At 41.1% G+C, this 16,889-nt stretch overlaps 1 protein-coding gene across 5 annotated transcripts in view; it reads left to right on the forward strand.

The window, feature by feature from the left end:
* The window catches only part of MOB3B (MOB kinase activator 3B), a 205,855-nt gene that overhangs the window by 61,702 nt on the left and 127,264 nt on the right, over positions 1-16,889 (forward strand). For all 5 annotated transcript variants that reach the window (XM_001154635.6, XM_054658001.1, XM_016960702.4 and 2 more), the window contains one exon: positions 13,012-13,627. In XM_001154635.6, the coding sequence (XP_001154635.1) occupies positions 13,210-13,627 (418 nt within the window). In that variant the 5' untranslated portion in view covers positions 13,012-13,209. The remainder of the gene's footprint in view (positions 1-13,011; positions 13,628-16,889) is intronic.

The following is a 16,889-nucleotide window of genomic DNA, read 5'->3' on the forward strand; positions in this document are numbered from 1 at the left end:
CTGGTACAAATGCACCCTATGACTAGGTTTACTTTCTTAGCTGAGAAATCTCTTGAGAAGGCTATGCATTTCTGGTGTGTAGACAGACTTTCTGCAGATGAGTAAGTTATGTCTTAAACAGAGTTCTTGTTGAACTAATGTCACAAAGAGTCTCTGCTAACAAAAACAGCTAACTTTGCATAGCCAAGCCACTCTGCACAACTTAGCAATGTTAGTTCTCCATTAGAGCCCTAATAAACAAGTCACACCACTCTTCCCTATGTGGCTTCAAAGAAGTTGATAGTAACAATACAACAACAAAAACAAAAATCAACTTTGTTTCTTATGGAAGCCAGACTGTTAACCAATGGGCCTGTTAACTCTAAACTCTGGATTTACCCACCCTTTCCCATGTAGCACTGGAGAGAGCAGACCAACTCCATTCATAAAGGCAGAAAGTTGGGGAAGCAGCAGGTAGCACACTTGAAAGCAGGCACTTCACAGGAGGAAAAAAGGTCAGGCTGAGCCAGCTGAGCATGTGCGGTTTGCCAATTAAGTGAATCCATCCCTCCACTTGCCCTGGGGCGATGTTAGTAAAAGAACAGAGAGAGGATAGTAGGATGCATAGGGAAAATTCTTCCTCATCCAAACCACGAGTGGGGAAATGGTGCTTCCCTCTGAGGTGCCTCAAGATTTTACACTTTTTGAGGGTCATGTGCTTAGGTCTTGTGGGGAAGAAGTCAAAGAAAGAGCACATTATGGTTGGGACTCCTATTGATCATGACACCACCTGAAATCTGATCATAGGAGAAATCCAGATTAATAAATTTAACACTTGACATTTACCTATCTTTACTTATATTATCTCACTTATCCCCAAAACCCACTGTGATATTGGTATTAGCACCCTAACAACAAAGAAAGAAATTAAAGCACGAAGAGAAAGCGTTTAGCCCACAAGGGTAACTGGTCAAGGGGCAGAGCCTGGACTCAGACCTGCATCTTTCTGGCTCGAAAGGTAGACCTCTTTTCAGTCTTTGAGGAGGACACATGGTTTGCAATTACATGTCTGACTCAATTTCATTTCAAACTTTTTTTTTAACTTGTTATTGGCATGTTTGAGAGAATAGAGTGGGTAGAATCAGTAACTATTTGTCTCAATTTTATCTCAGGGTTACCTGCTTTGTATACCTGTTTTTCATGTAGAAAAATGAAAAATCATCTAGATAGATGGTTGTCTGTTCTCTCTTGAGAGTTTCTAGAAATGCAGCCTTAATCCTTCTGGCAGGATCTCTGGATTCTGATAACAGGAATGATAACAGGAATGATATGGTTTCGCTGTGTCCCCACCCAAATCTCAACTTGAATTTTATCTCCCAAAATTCCCACGTATTGTGGGACGGACCCAAGGGGAGATAATTGAATCATAAGGGCCGGTCTTTCCCGTGCTATTCTTGTGATAGTGAATAAGTCTCACGAGATCTGATGGGTTTATCAGGGGTTTCTGCTTTTGCTTCTTCCTCATTTTCTCTTGCTGCCGCCGTATAAGAAGTGCCTTCTGCCTCCCACTATGATTCTGAGGCCTCCCCAGCCATGTGGAACTCTAAGTCCAATTAAACCCCTTTTTTCTTCCCAGTTTTGGGTATGTTTTTATCAGCAGCATGAAAATGGACAAATATAGTAAATTGGTACCAGTAGAGTGAGGCGTTGCTGAAAAGATACCCGAAAATGTGGAAGTGACTTTGGAACTGGGTAGCAGGCAGAGGTTGGAACAATGTGAAGGGTTCAGAAGACAGGAAAATGTGGGAAAGTTTGGAACCTCCTAAAGACTTGTTGAATGGCTTTGACAAAAATGCTGATAGTGATGTGAACAATAAGGTCCAGGCTGAAGTGGTCTCAGATGGAGATGAGGAACTTGTTGGGAACTGGAGCAAAGGTGACTCTTGTTATATTTTAGCAAAGAGACTGGTGGCCCTAGAGATTTGTGGAACTTTGAACTTGAGAGAGATGATTTAGGGTAACTGGCAGAAGAAATTTCTAAGCAGCAAAGCTTTCAGAAGGTGACTTGGGTGCTGTTAAATGCATTCTGTTTTAAAAGAGAAACAGAGCATAAAAGTTCAGAAAATTTGCAGCCTGACGATGCAGTAGAAAAGAAAAACCCATTTTTTGAGGAGAAATTCAAGTCGGCTGCATAAGGAGCAAGGAGCCTAATGTTAATCCCCAAGACCATGGGGAAAATGTCTCCAGGCCATGTCAGACATCTTCATGGCAGCCCCTCCCATCACAGGCCCAGAGGCCCAGCAGGAAAAAGTGGTTTTGTGGGCCGGTCCCAGGATCCCCGTGCTGTATGCAGCCTAGGAACTTGGTGCCCTGTGTCCCAGCCATTCCAGCTGTGGCCGAAAGGGGCCAGCGTAGAGCTCAGGGTGTGGCTTCAGAGGGTGGAAGCCCCAGGCCTTGGCAGTTTCCATGTGGTGTTGAGCCTGTGGGTGCACAGAAGTCAAGAATTGAGGTTTGGAAACCTCCCCCTAGATTTCAGAAGATGTGTGGACATGCCTGGATACCCAGGCAAAAGTTTGCTGCAGGGGCGGGACCCTCATGGAAAACCTCTGCTAGGGCAGTGCAGAAGGGAAATGTGGGGTTGGAGCCCCCACACAGAGTCCCTACTGGGGCACTGCTTGGTGGAGCTGTAAGAAGAGGGCCATCATCTTCCAGACCCCAGAATGGTAGATCCACTGACAGCTTGCACTGTGCACCTGGAAAAGCCACACACACTTAATGCCAGCCCATGAAAGCAGCCAGCAGGGAGGCTGTACCCTGCAAAGCCACAGGGGTGGAGCTGCCCAAAATAATGGGAACCCACCTCTTGCATCAGTATGACCTGGATGTCAGACCTGGAGTCAAAGGAGATCATTTTGGAGCTTTAAAATTTGACTGCCCTGCTGGATTTCAGACTTGCATGGGCCCTGTAACCCCTTTGTTTTGGCCAATTTCTCCCATTTGGAACAGCTGTATTTACCCAATACCTGTACGCACATTGTGTCTAGGAATTAACTAGCTTGCTGTTGACTTTGCAGGCTTATAGATGGAAGGGACTTGCCTTGTCTCAGATGAGACTTTGGACTATGGACTTTTGGGTTAATGCTGAAATGAGTTAAGACTTTGGGTGACTGTTGGGAAGGCATGATTGGTTTTGAAATGTGAGGTTGTGAGATTTGGAGGGGCCAGGGGCAGAATGATATGGTTTGGCTGTGTCCCCACCCAAATCTCAACTTGAATTATATCTCCCAGAATTCTCACATGCTATGGCAGGGACCCAGGGGGAGATCATTGAATCATGGGGGCCAGTGTTTCCCATGCTATTCTCGTGATAGTGAATAAGTCTCGTGAGATCTGATGGGTTTATCAGGGGTTTCTTTTTTTGCTTCTTCCTCATTTTTCTCTTGCTGCTGCCATGTAAGAAGTGTCTTCCACCTCCCACCATGATTCTGAGGCCTCACCAGCCATGTGGAACTGTAAGTCCAATTAAACCTCTTTTTGTTCCCATTTTCAGGTATGTCTTTATCAGCAGCATGAAAATGAACTAATATAAAAAATAACTTTTTAAACAGTTTAGAAAGTCATTTCTGTTATCAGAATACAGAGGTTGTAACTGGATTATAACCAGGAATGTAATGTGTTAAATGTAGAGTATTTATATGCTATTCTGAAAAGTGTTTGAGGGATTAGTGAAAGGGCATGGTGGATATAATTTGCCCAGATTCATGAAATAAACCATATTGCATTAGATTTATTATATGCAAAAAATACTGGAACTCCCTCAAAATATTAGGGTAAGTGTGTTATAAATGTTGGGGGATATTGTTAACTCATTATCAAATCACTGAGGTTAATATTATTTCTTTTTGCCTGAGAATTAGAAGTCCACCCAAATTAAGCAAGAATGAAGCATTTTATTTCTTTCTTTCCTGCTATGCAGGGCTTCCATTGCCACCGTGCCCCCCACCCCTACCACCTCCTGCCTATTTCTTATTCGTAAACACACATTTGCATTGAGCTGAATCATTTTCCGTTTCTCACATCATTTCTTGATATTAAGTCAAAAGTCATAGTTTCTTTTATCAGTCACTATGTCAATAACCATATAATTGTTTTCCATTTGTGAAGGACTTTCAGTGGCAATATCTCTTTTAATTTTCACAGTAAACTTACAATAAAGGTAAGCACCATTAACCATTATCCTTATTATTTTTTTCTTTTTTCTTTTTTTTGAGACAGGGTCTCATGCTGTTGCCCAGGCTGGAGCTCGGTGATGCAATCATGGCTCACTGCAGTCTTGACATCCCCAGGCTCGGGTGATCCTCCCACCTCAGCCTCCCAAGTAGCTGGGACTACAGGCGTGTCCCACTGGGCTAATTTTTGTATTTTTTGTAGAGATGAGGTTTTGCCATGTTGCCTAGGCTGGTCTCAAACTCCTGGGCTCAAGCAATCAGCCTGGCTCAGCTTCCCAAAGTGTTAGGATTACAGACGTGAGTCACTGTGCCCAGCCACCATCATCTTTAAAGAAGACAAAACTGAGATTCATAGAAAGTGTCTGTTCAAAGACATAGCCAGCTAAAGTCATTGCCAGAATTTGAATCCAGGTCTTTTGAATCTAGACCGCAAAGTTTCCAGAAATAGATCTCTTCTGGAGTGGCACATGACAATATACATAGGGCCAGGTCTCTGTTTCTCCCATTTCCTCCCTGACCCCCTTAGGTGTACCCCAGAACTTCCTCTGTTTTGTTTTTTTTCTTTAACTACCCAACTGTCTAAAGAGGCACTTTTAAGTAAGTAGTAAGAAGTTTGGAGTCAGCTTGGCTACTTACTGGTTCTGTGATCAGGATATAGCTTCAATCTCACTGTGTCTCAGTTTCCTTAAGCGTAAATTAGGTATAATAATAATACCTATTCATAAGATTGTGAAAACCAAAATAAATAGGAAGTCCTTAATAAATACCATTGTTAATATTATATAATTAGAATTTTAGGCATCCTAAGATAGATTCTAGGTGACTGGTCTCTCAAGAATCTGACTCTCTTGTAAAACTTGTATCATAATATGATTCAAATGATGATAGCAACAACCGCTATACTATATTCAGTACTTGCTATTGCTAAATGTTTTACATAAACTGTTTGAATTCTTGCAGCAACCCTGCAAAAGCTGTGTGCTGTTAGCCACTGGGCTTTAGTGCCTCTTAATCTTGCCTGCTCTTGGTGTTAATTTTACCTATCCCCTGTCGAACTTAAACTTATAATCTTCTGAAAATTCAAACTGTATTTTCGAATTTCCAGTCTTCTAGTCCATTTTGTGTTCTCCACCTTCCTGCAAAGATCTTTTGCAATGGTTCCAGATGTCATACATAAGTTCTCATGGTGCTAGGGCTAGAAATTTTTCAGACTTTGAGACTCAAGTTCACTTAGTGGCTAAGAGTAAACAAGTCTGTTGTCAGTTACAGGATCCAACTTCCTTTAATTTGAATCTTTTTCCTTTAAGACTTTTCCAAGAAAGGATTGACATACCCTGTTTCAAAGAAAAAGAAAGGGTAACTGACAATGACCTTTATCCCAGTATCCACTGAAGGTTCAGAGTGATATCATATCAGCTGATATACACCCATGCTTTATAAAGTAAAAATACTTATCTCAGTATCCGTTGAAGGTTCAGAGTGACATCATATCAGCTGATATACACCCATGCTTTATAAAGTAAAAATACTTATCTCAGTATCCGTTGAAGGTTCAGAGTGACATCATATCAGCTGATATACACCCATGCTTTAAAAAGTAAAAATACTTACATTTTTTACCTGCCTTAATTTTTTATTTCAGCTATAATTTAAGCTTTATCTGTAGTTCTCATCACATCCCCCATTCTTCTACCCTCACCTGACTTAGATACTGTTTTTTTCAATTCATGTTTCTTTCTTTAAGCCACAAAAATGAGTATTTTCTAGCTAGTCTAAATATCTGGAAATAATATACCAAATCTCTCACTGACTTAGAGAAGTTTCTCTTTCTTTTAAAAAAAATCAGTATAATCAGTAGGATGTCATTATAAGATTTATAATCTTTATAAGATTAAATAGGTCATCTGAGCTTTTATCCTGTAATAATTTTACTTTACTATTTATTTTTAAAACTGCAGTAAGATTGGATCAACCCTGCCCAAGGTTTGACCAAAAAGTCTTCATCTTTGTCATTGTTGGGAATCTAAGCTAGTTGGTACTGGTGTCCAGAAGGAACATTATTCTCTTTATTTCAGAAAACATTTTTTAAAACTCTGTCTTTTGTTCCATGGACTGTCAGTAGGTAATGTTTCAAACCATACCAAACAAATCCCACTCTTTTCTTTTACTCTTTCCATTCTTTCTCACCACTAAGTGTCCTCTTCTGAATGATGATGAATCATTATAGGTTTTTGCTGAAAACACCTGTGCATTCATCTATTGTAGCTGTTGCTGCTGCTACAGTGTATAAGGTTACAGGTAATGCTTTCATTTTGGGACTATTTACTTACACATTTGATGCTAGAATGTCTGCACTGATGACCAAAACAATAAGCCTGTGAAACAGCAAGAATGCAATTCAAACGACCATTGAAGAGCTAGAAGATGAGCAGAATAGTCCTGTGACAGACTTCTGTATGGTTACACCTATTTGTACTAACTTCCTCTGTGTTCGGAAATAATGTGAGCATTCTAAGCTCTGAAACCATGCATATCTTTGAAGATTAAAATGAGGCAGCAAGGTTTCTCCCAAATAATGTAACGAAATGCAGTGATATGACAGCTCAAAGTTGAGGAGTTGAATTCGTTGGGGAAAAAAATAGCAAAGCTGCTTCTCAGGCAGGAATCTCTTCCATTCTGGGGTTGTCCTGTGGGCAAAGATGGCACCTACTAAGTAGGCATAAGGTAAACAGTGCATAAGGGCTGATGGAATTGCATCTTAGGCACATCCTTTATTGGATCCTGGAAAGGTCAGACGATGTTCATTTTATGATACACACATACATACACCCCTCTAAAATAAAAACCCAATCTACTTTAATTCAATATTTGGGAAGTGAGAGGACGATTCCAAGGACTATTCCAGCTATAAAGAGAACAATATAGTGGGAAAATGAGAAATCAGACTGGTCATTCTTTGATTCTGAAGAGGTGGAATTTCAGATAACACAGAGGAATGGAGCAGCTCATTTGAAAGAAAAGTTGAGCTGAAGTCTTGTCCTTTCAGGAGGCAGACATGTTACTTCAGGGTATCCCAGCAGCCTCAGTGAGTTGGCAGTGAGCTTACAAATTGACATAGAGTCCCCAAATAACTGAAGACAGGAGATCCACTTTGGTTCCTCTTTTGTGGTTTCACTGTGATGTAAAATGTTCGTAATTCACTGTCATTTACTCATTCATTCAGCAAACATTCAGTTAAGTCAGCTCTGTGCCTGGCAATGAAGATGACACTAAACCTCCTTCATGTGGGGTGTTTCTGGGGCATTTCTCTTATGGCCTTCCTATAGGAAGGCCATATATATGATTTATTTCCTATAGGAAATGAATCATCCTGCTAGCTGATCCTGCCAGGAGGAGTCCTCCACCGCATAGATAAGATATTGAACTGCCTTTCCTGCAACTGGTATCAGCTTCAGTCCCACTCCTTTCCTAACCCCCTCACCCTTCAGTACCACCAAGGTCTCTTAGAGGTGGGCCTGGCTAGAGAAGATGGATCTCTCAGGAGTGACTGGGAGAGTTGTTTTATTTCTTCCTTATCCCTGGCAAGGACTCTTTGATTTCTCAACTAATGAGGCAAAAGACATCAATAGGAAAAGAAAAATTAGAACTTTCCTTGCCAGCGCGTTGCTTAGCTACCTTGTCAACATTCCCTTGCAGCCCAGCCGAATTCTCTCTGCATGTTTTTATAGTGCACATGTTTTATTGTTATAATTGATCTATTAGGCAGAAAATATGGAGAGCACATGGAACTTCTGTCAGTTTTGTGCTATTTATTTAGATTTCTGTTTTTCTCTTTCCAAAGACCTCACCCTTTATTGTCCTATTTCATCCCTGACCTAAGTAATACTCTGAAGGAGTCGCATCAGTATGCATGTTGGTGCATTGAACTTTATAGTACTAAAAGCAAAAGTCAATAACTAACCTCAAAACTACATACCAAATTGTGAATTCTTCATAGACAGGGCCACATTTTTATGAACTCTATGTCCTTAGTGCCTAGCCCTGTGTCTGACACATAAAAAGCTTTTAGTAAATGTTTATTGATCAAATGAACCATTGGTTTCAAATATTTATTAACAACCAGCATTGTCATGGGTGCAGTTCATGACATAGAATTTACTTTCCATTTCTACTTAGAAGGAAAACTTTATGACTTTTTTTTTGCTTTTTGTTTTTTTTTGAGACGGAAACAGGACAGAAAATAACCACTGTGTTGTTGCTAGTGCTACAGTTTATTCAGCCAAAGAAACCTTTCTGCATGAGGCTGCAATAGCAGCAGCTGCCCTCTACCTGGCATTTATGAAAAGGTATTCACTGGAGACCTCCTAGGTGCTGGGTGCTGGGCTATACAAGTCAGTCCAGATCAAAAGACCTGGTCATTGTCACCATCTGTCAAGGCGATTGTATTCAAAACAGTATCTCTCATTTTTTTTCTCGAACATACCCACACTCAACTGAAGACTGTTTCTGAAACAATCTGTTGACAAAACAATAAATGGAAGTTTGTTTATTCATCCCTTTACTCAGCCAGGCAGGCAGCCCTCCAACCCAGCACTTCTCAGATCATATACTTTTGAGATTTTGTTAAAATGCACACTTAGATCTACCAGGTTTGGGGTGAAGCCTGAGAGTCTACATTTCTAACAAGATCCCTTAGTTAGATCAGGCCTTGATGCTTTGAGTGTCATCCATGGACCAGTAGATTCAGCACCACCTGGGAGATTGTTAGACCAGCCTAATCAGAACCTGCATTTTAACAAGATCCCTGAGTTCACATTGGCTAAGCACTGTTCTAACTATTTGATTAGCCCACAGCATAAATTATGGGCAGGGGTCCCAAGGGGGCTCTGGGCTGGGAAAGTAAGTCCAGGTGCATTTACAGTTCCCTTTTTAATTTCAAAACTCTCAGGTACCTGCGCCAGTATAGCATCTCACACTCAGGAAAAGACACAGATGGGTGCCTCTTTGTTCTGTCATTCAGTGGCGTGATACATCTGTTATTATCCATCCTGGATTGCCATTGTCTTTAAACATGGGGGCGCCTACCTGATCAACCTGTTTCTTCTTAAGAAAGCTTCATTTTAGATACAAAAGTTTCACCTAAAGAGATATCCTCATGTCTGACCATGTCAGAATCATTTACAAATTTGGATCAAGCACTAGGAGATCTGAGTCTCTGTTTCCTTGTCTGTAAAATGGAGATAATGCCACCTGTTCTAGTTTCCTTTCCAGTCTTGCTGTGAGGAGCTTTGAAATATACATGTCCCAGAGCTATGAAAACATAAAAATATTCATGAAACTTTAAAACTGCTTTAGTGAGGAAAAAACCATCTATGTTTCAATGCCAAAAGGATAGGGGTTTGACATTTAGCCTTACCATCCACCGACTTTGTAATTTCTGGCAAATTATTTTATTTAGTTGAACCTCAATTTTTTAAATATATAAAATGGTCATAAAAACTTCCACCATACAAGGTGTGGTGAGGATTAGAAATGTTAACAATATACGTAAAGGATCTGGTGCATAGTAGGATTTCATAAATGGTGGTCAATATGCAGCATTAAGGGGCTTGGATGAGAAAGAATCCTCCAAAGATGCCTTCTCTCTCAGGTAAACTGTTAAGTTGGGGCAAAAAAAGAGAGTGACTTTAAAGCTATTTGAAGTTTTGGATCAGTGTCCTTCCAGTTCAAGAGACTGGTATCAGGCCAGAGCGGGAGGATTGCTTGAGGTCAGGAGTTCAAGACCAGCCTAGGCAACAAAGTGAGACCCTGTCTCTACAAAATACAAGATAAAATACTTAGCCAGGCATTGTGGCATGCACCTACGGTCCCAGGTACTTAGAAGGCTGAGACAGGAAGATCGTTTGAACCTGGGAGGTCGAGGCTGCAGTGAGCCATGATCACACCACACCACTCCAGCAGTGGCATGATCATGGCTCACCACAGCCTCGACCTCCCAGATTCAGGTGATCTTCCTGTCTCAAAAAAAAAAAAACACATCTTCAAATTTGTTATATGAGTATCTCTAGAAGAAAAATTCCCAAATTTCCAACAGTGTTTTAATATTTATTTAAATATTTGCGAGTGCCAGTCCACGCAAGGCTTTATGATGAGGAGGATTTGTTGTGATTATTCGGTGTTATTCACATGCTCCCATCAGAGGTGTCAGAGGGGTTTGTTGATGGCATCCACAAAAGCCTGGCACAGGTACAGAGGAAGGTTTCCACAATGGTGTCCATGCAAGCAGACACTCCTGGCTGAGGGAAAACAGAAGGATTAGTGGCACCAAGGGTATGTATGGCCATGAAAGAAAGTTGCTCTGAGGACTGTGGGCATTGATGGTACCCTCATTATCAGATTAATAGAAGAGCAAGTCTTATTTGTTCAAGACATGAGGGGGCAGCTGTTTGGTGGTTACTGTTTTACTGTCAGCAATTAAGCATTTGAGACATAGAAGGACTATTGTCTGTTTTTTAAAAAAACAAGTCCTCACCATCCTTTCTCTGTATCTCCAACCTTCAGCTCATTCTTTTATTTTGGAAATTTCCTTCTAAAACCCTCAGGTTTCTTAAGCCTGTTTTCAGGCAAGCTAAGTCTCTTTTAGGAAGGTATTCTTTAGGAAAAGAGATCACTCCATTCTTTCCCTAGACTTTGCAGAGTTTCTGTGTTGATATCCTTACAGGTGCTATTCCAGGGTACCCAGAAGTGTGATTTCACAGACTGTCTCAGGCAGAAAGTTTCATGTGACCTGCTTTTCCACATGGATCTCTTTGGTGGGGAGTAGGTCAACGGTCAATGTCCTGTGAATAGGGAAAAAAAAACCCACCTTGCGGATATGGCATTTCAGTGAAAACCTGTTAGAAAGAGGGTGGGGTTAAGAGGGAGGAAGTGAGCAGGCAGAGAGCCAGAGGCCTTGGGACTGGGGGTGGGGCGGGGATTCCGCTGCCTGGTTAGCAATTCTGAGCCAAGAGCAGAGTTGATAAGGGGGAATCAGGATGTCTTAGGTATATTGGCCTCAATAACTTAAGGTTGAAAGTACCATCAAGCCCTGTTTGAGTGTGGAATGGTGGAACCCCTTACAGGCAGGGAAGAAACAGTTAGTGGGATCATGCTCCAAGCCCATTTTAACAGATTCCGTGTTGGGCTCTTCTGAATCTGGCCACAGCTGTTGGCTCATTTTGTTGGGGCTTGACCTATGAGTGGATCAGTTATCTCCTCTCTATTTCAAGGCCACAGAACATAGCCTTCACCTCCGACCAATCTATACAGCAGTCTTTGGGGAATATGTGGATAGAAGCTTTGGGGAAAACAAGCTTTGTAAACCAGTAGGAAAGACAAGTCGAAGTCCATTACTTTTGGGAATATATGGCCATGTAGAGAAAGCATTTGCTAGGAGTCAACAAACTGGATTTCAATCTAATAGCATGCTCCAGCTAGCTATGGGATCTTGTTAGGCAAGTAATTTTATGTCTTGGAGACCCAGGAAGAATGATACCCACTATAAATCTATTAGACCTATTATAAATCTATAAACCTCAGCAGATTTTCGTGAGGATCAACAAGTTAGTGGAGAAGAGGGCATTGAAGACTTCAGAGCTGTGCCATCCAGTGTGGTAGCTGTGAGTGCCTATTTAAGTTTAAATTCATTAAAATTAAATAAAATGTAGAATTCTGTTCCTCAGTCACATTAGCCACATTTCAAATGCTCAATAGCCACATGTGGCTAGTGTGTACCATATTTGACACCATAGATATAACACATTTGCATTATCATGGAAACAGAAAGTTCTGTTGGACAGTTCTGCCTCAAAGTGCTGTCTCAAGTGTGAGATGAAGGGTATAAAGGACGGCATATTGGAAGTTGACAAATACTGTCATAGTTAGGAATGTTTGGCAAGAAACAGAACCAACTCAAGTTAGCTGAAATACAATAAGGCTTTGACTAATTCAGGAAACGTGAATGGATCCCAAAAGGCATGAAGCATAGCTAGGCTTCAAAAGGAATTGGAACCAGTTTCTAGAAGATTATCAGGATTAGTTCTTCTCACTGTCTCTCTTTTTCTCGTGTCTTCCTCTCTCTGTGGCCACTTAGGCTCTTGTCTCTGTTTCTCTGTGTATCGGCAGCCACCTTCTCCACCTTCTCCTTTTTCTCCTCTTCCTCCGTGGCTCTGCAGACCAGCTTTCTCAACTGCACTACACACGGTCCGAGCAAGATTCAACCAGACCCAGTTTTCATCACTTCTCACCCAATGTCACATCACTAATGCCCAACCAAGGCTGAGTCCTGATTCCAAATTCCCAGGAGAGACATTCTTATTAGCCAGCTTGGTGTGATAGCCACCCCTCTTCCATCATCTGTATCTAGAAGGATGGGGGAAGTGTCCCCATGCCTACTTAATAGGAGTTGTTGGGGGGTGGGGCTCTAAAAGCTAGCACATGTGAGATAGGATCAGGCCATTGATCAACATGTTCATCCTTCACACCTTGGAAAGGTCCACTAAGCCTATGATCACACAAAGAAGAGCCAGTAGAGATTTGACAAAGGCCATGAACAAAACAAGTGTGATGCCTTTTCTTCTTTAGTTATTTGCATGGTTTGCATCAACAGTACAGAGTCACAGGGCAGTGGCTTAACCCCCATGCCCATATACTTGGATGGAAAGTGGGCACAGCCAAGAACACAAGGTGGAAATCAGGTTGAAGACTGTCATTTTTTAAAGGCGAACTGGGCACTCATGTGTTCCCTTTTCTCTTCTACCTTTAGGAAAGAACATGAGGTTCCCTTGGAAATCATTCAAGAGGAAGATGGAAGGGGCTGTTTAGAAGAGCTTAAAAGCTACAGGCTGTAAGACTGGGGCCTGAGTGCTGGCAGTGGAAAACACTGTTGGGCTGTGATCTCTCCCTGAAAAGTTCCAGGTGCCTTTTTGCTTCCTGCAAAAGAAAGGAAGCGAAAGAGAAGACCATGTCCATAGCCCTGAAGCAGGTATTCAACAAGGACAAGACCTTCCGGCCCAAGAGGAAATTTGAACCTGGCACACAGAGGTTTGAGCTGCACAAACGGGCTCAGGCATCCCTCAACTCGGGTGTGGACCTGAAGGCGGCTGTGCAGTTGCCCAGTGGGGAGGACCAGAATGACTGGGTGGCAGTACATGTGGTGGACTTCTTCAATCGGATCAACCTCATCTATGGCACCATCTGTGAGTTCTGCACCGAGCGGACCTGTCCTGTGATGTCAGGGGGCCCCAAATATGAGTATCGGTGGCAGGATGATCTCAAGTATAAGAAGCCAACAGCGCTGCCAGCTCCCCAGTACATGAACCTTCTTATGGATTGGATTGAGGTTCAGATCAACAACGAGGAAATATTTCCAACATGCGTGGGTAAGTTCATTACCAGCTCTCAGTTTTTTTGTCACCCGCACAACCTTCACTATGAAAATTTGCAGACTGCCTTTGAATGCTAGGTAGCACCCATGCATTAATCCCATCACTCACATACCTGTAGTGAGTGATATATAAGAGCCTCATTGAAATGAAAAAAAAATAATTTATGGACCACTTACATTTATTTTGTGGACTCCAGTGGTACACATACCACATGCTGGGGAACACTGACTTGGTGAAATGTTAGGTGTGATTGTGTTGGCTTTCTTAGGACTAGATGTCAGACTCACTCAGTTATCTTGATAAGATTATTATTTTTTGGTTAACTGACTAAAGTTACATGGACTCTGATGCAGTTACTGGTATTTATATCTGAGGATTAAGAAATTCCAGTGTGAGAATTCATAGATTTGTTTGGGGATCAAACAAACTGGGGGTTCAAATTCTGAGGAGAAAGAGATCCTGAAATTCTCCTCCCTCTTCTAATCATAGGTTGTTAATTCCAGGCTGTGCTGTTTACTTTAACCCTTGCATATCTTCTGGATACACTGGGACACTTGAAATGCAAATTGTTTGTTTGCTTTGTGCTACAGGCTAAAACACTTCAAAAGGAAGGACCAGTCAGTCTTCTCTGCCTCTTACATTTCTTCATGATGCTGGTCATTAGATTTTTCCATGCACTTTCAGACTGAATTTAGAATTTAGTGTTTTATGCCGTAGGCTGAATAGGAATCCGCAATCTCCTATTTCCACTGTTGTAGCTCCAGTGCCTAACATAATGCCCTGCAACCTTGTAGACACTCAGGAAATATTTGTGGAATGATGGAATAAATACTTGTGCTATTAGAAATTATGATTTAAAAGCCCTGAGATGGTTGGAGTACAAAAAACGTATTTGAAACACACTGTTGAAATCTCCTCTAGATTGGGGTAGGATGTGTCCCCACATAGCACATGGAAAGTTGAGAAGGGCGTGTATGGAAGTAATTAAGTTTATACCAGAAAAAAAATGTATAAATTGATTGACGCAGTATGTACATCTTGAAATATTCAGCACACAAACCAATTTGTCAGGATCTTGGTGTTGCTTTGGCTTGTCCAGTTCCCTCATACTTCTCTCTCTCCTACCCCTTCTTAACAGGAAGGAGGTAGGTTGTATGTCAGGGCAAATCCCCCAGTTCACAGCATAGAAGGAAGAAGGCAGGTTTCAAAAACTCCCCTGGGCATAATATTAAGCACCTCAGAGTGGTGGAAATTTCTTAGGTTCATGTCTTTTGCACTTTTCATTGACTGTCATAGGCTACTTTTGGAGCTGGAAGGATTTTTTCTTTTCCAGAAGCCTTACTAGCAACTGCCAGTGCTCTATGCTGAACATGTAATAGCAATAAAGATAAATAAATGTAGGCAAGGATACCTCCTCTTTGTCCTTCCCCTTGTGTCTTCACCTGTATGCTTTGAATTCTGCATACTCCTGTTCTCTCTGCAACTGTGGCTACCACATAGAGCATTGACCAGAAGTCATAGCACAAAGCCATGGTGTGTTACTTGAGAGAGAGGAAGTTTCTGGCTGTCTGGCTGGAAAACAGGACATCATAGGTGGTTTTGGGCTTTGCTTGGAAGAAATTAATGGATGCCTCTATATCCCCCAGAGTAACCGACTTTGTTTTATTTTTCTAGACATTTTCTTAGTCATTCAGTATGCTTAGGGAACGTGCTTACCTGGTCAGAATCCTCTGTTTCAGCTCTACCCCATCTAGCCTCCATTGCATACTTGTATTTTGAGAGATCGTAAAGATTTCTTCCCCCAAGGAAAAATAAGTTTGGGAAATGCTGAGTGAAATTGATTTCTTTACCACAGGACTTTTAATATGCCAATGTGCATTATGAATTTCCAAGAAAAGAATAGTATGTGGTGGTTCCTTATTTGACACTGGTACCTTTTTTTTTAAAATCAATGAAAGACCATTAGCATCTTTTGGAAAACGTTAAGCTGTATATATTACAGTTGTCAAACTTTTGTTTATATCAGAATTATTTGGGCCTTCTGTTCAAAACGCAAATTCCTTGATCCTCTCTTCCTCATTAACAACTAAATCAGAATCTCTTAGGTGAGACCTAAAAGCCTGCACTTTTTAAAAAGGAAAACTGTAGTCACCACATTGTATAATTTATCTCTTGAATTTACGCTTTCTATCTAACTGAAGTTTTGTATTTTTTGACCAACATCTCCCTAACGCCCTCTCTATACCTCCAGCTTCTGGTAATCACCATTCTAACTCTCTACTTCTATGAGATCAACGATCAACATTTTAAGATTTCTAACATAAGAGAAACTATGCAGTATTTGTTATTCTGTGCCAGGCATATTTCACTTAACATATGTTCTCCAGGTTCATTCATGTCACAAATGACAGGATTTCCTTATTTTTTAAGGCTGAATAGTATTCCATTGTGTATGTATACCACATTTTCTTTATTCATTCATATACCTGTTAGCCATTGGTATGACTTCTTTTGAGAAATATCTCAGATCCTTTGCCCATTTTTAAATTATGTGTTTTCTTACAATTGAGTTATTTGAGTTCTTTATGAACCTGTACTTTTAATAAGCATCTTCTGTTTATTGTAACCACTCAGAATTTTTCATTCCCCCAGAAATGGTTTGTTTCTTACCACTCTGGTTTTATTCATGTTTTTCTCTCTTTCTGTAATCACTCACTTCTCTGTCTAGTGAATTCTCATGTATCCTTTGAGGTTCAGCTCAGATACCATGTCCTCTGTGAAGGCTTTCATCCATTAGAATACCAGCTCTTTAAATTATGCAATATGTCTAATTCATCTGACTATCACCCACTAAGTCTAGTCCTGGTAACTTTTAAGTTATTGGATGGATGGATGGATGGATGGATGGATGGATGGATGGATGGATGGATAGATGGATGGACGGGTGGGTGGATGGATGGTTGGATGGAAAAATAATCTTTATAAAGGCCCAGCACATGGATGATTCTGGTGATCAGAGCAAAGTTAAACAAATGTTTCTGAATCCTTTTGTTTTCATTCCTGGATATTTCCTGCACCTTGCTTCCATAGGGTTCCATTTTCTCTGTTTAACTTTTCCAAGGTGAGATGTTAGGGTCAGTAAAAACCATCACCATCCACCTTCACTATGAAAGTCTTCAACCTCCTGCTCACCTCTGTGATTTGCCCTCAGTTGCTATTGTTGTGGTCTTTTGGAAGAACTTATTATTAGGAGCCA

This window comes from Pan troglodytes, chromosome 11, assembly GCF_028858775.2.
Source record: "Pan troglodytes isolate AG18354 chromosome 11, NHGRI_mPanTro3-v2.0_pri, whole genome shotgun sequence".
NCBI lineage: Eukaryota > Metazoa > Chordata > Mammalia > Primates > Hominidae > Pan > Pan troglodytes.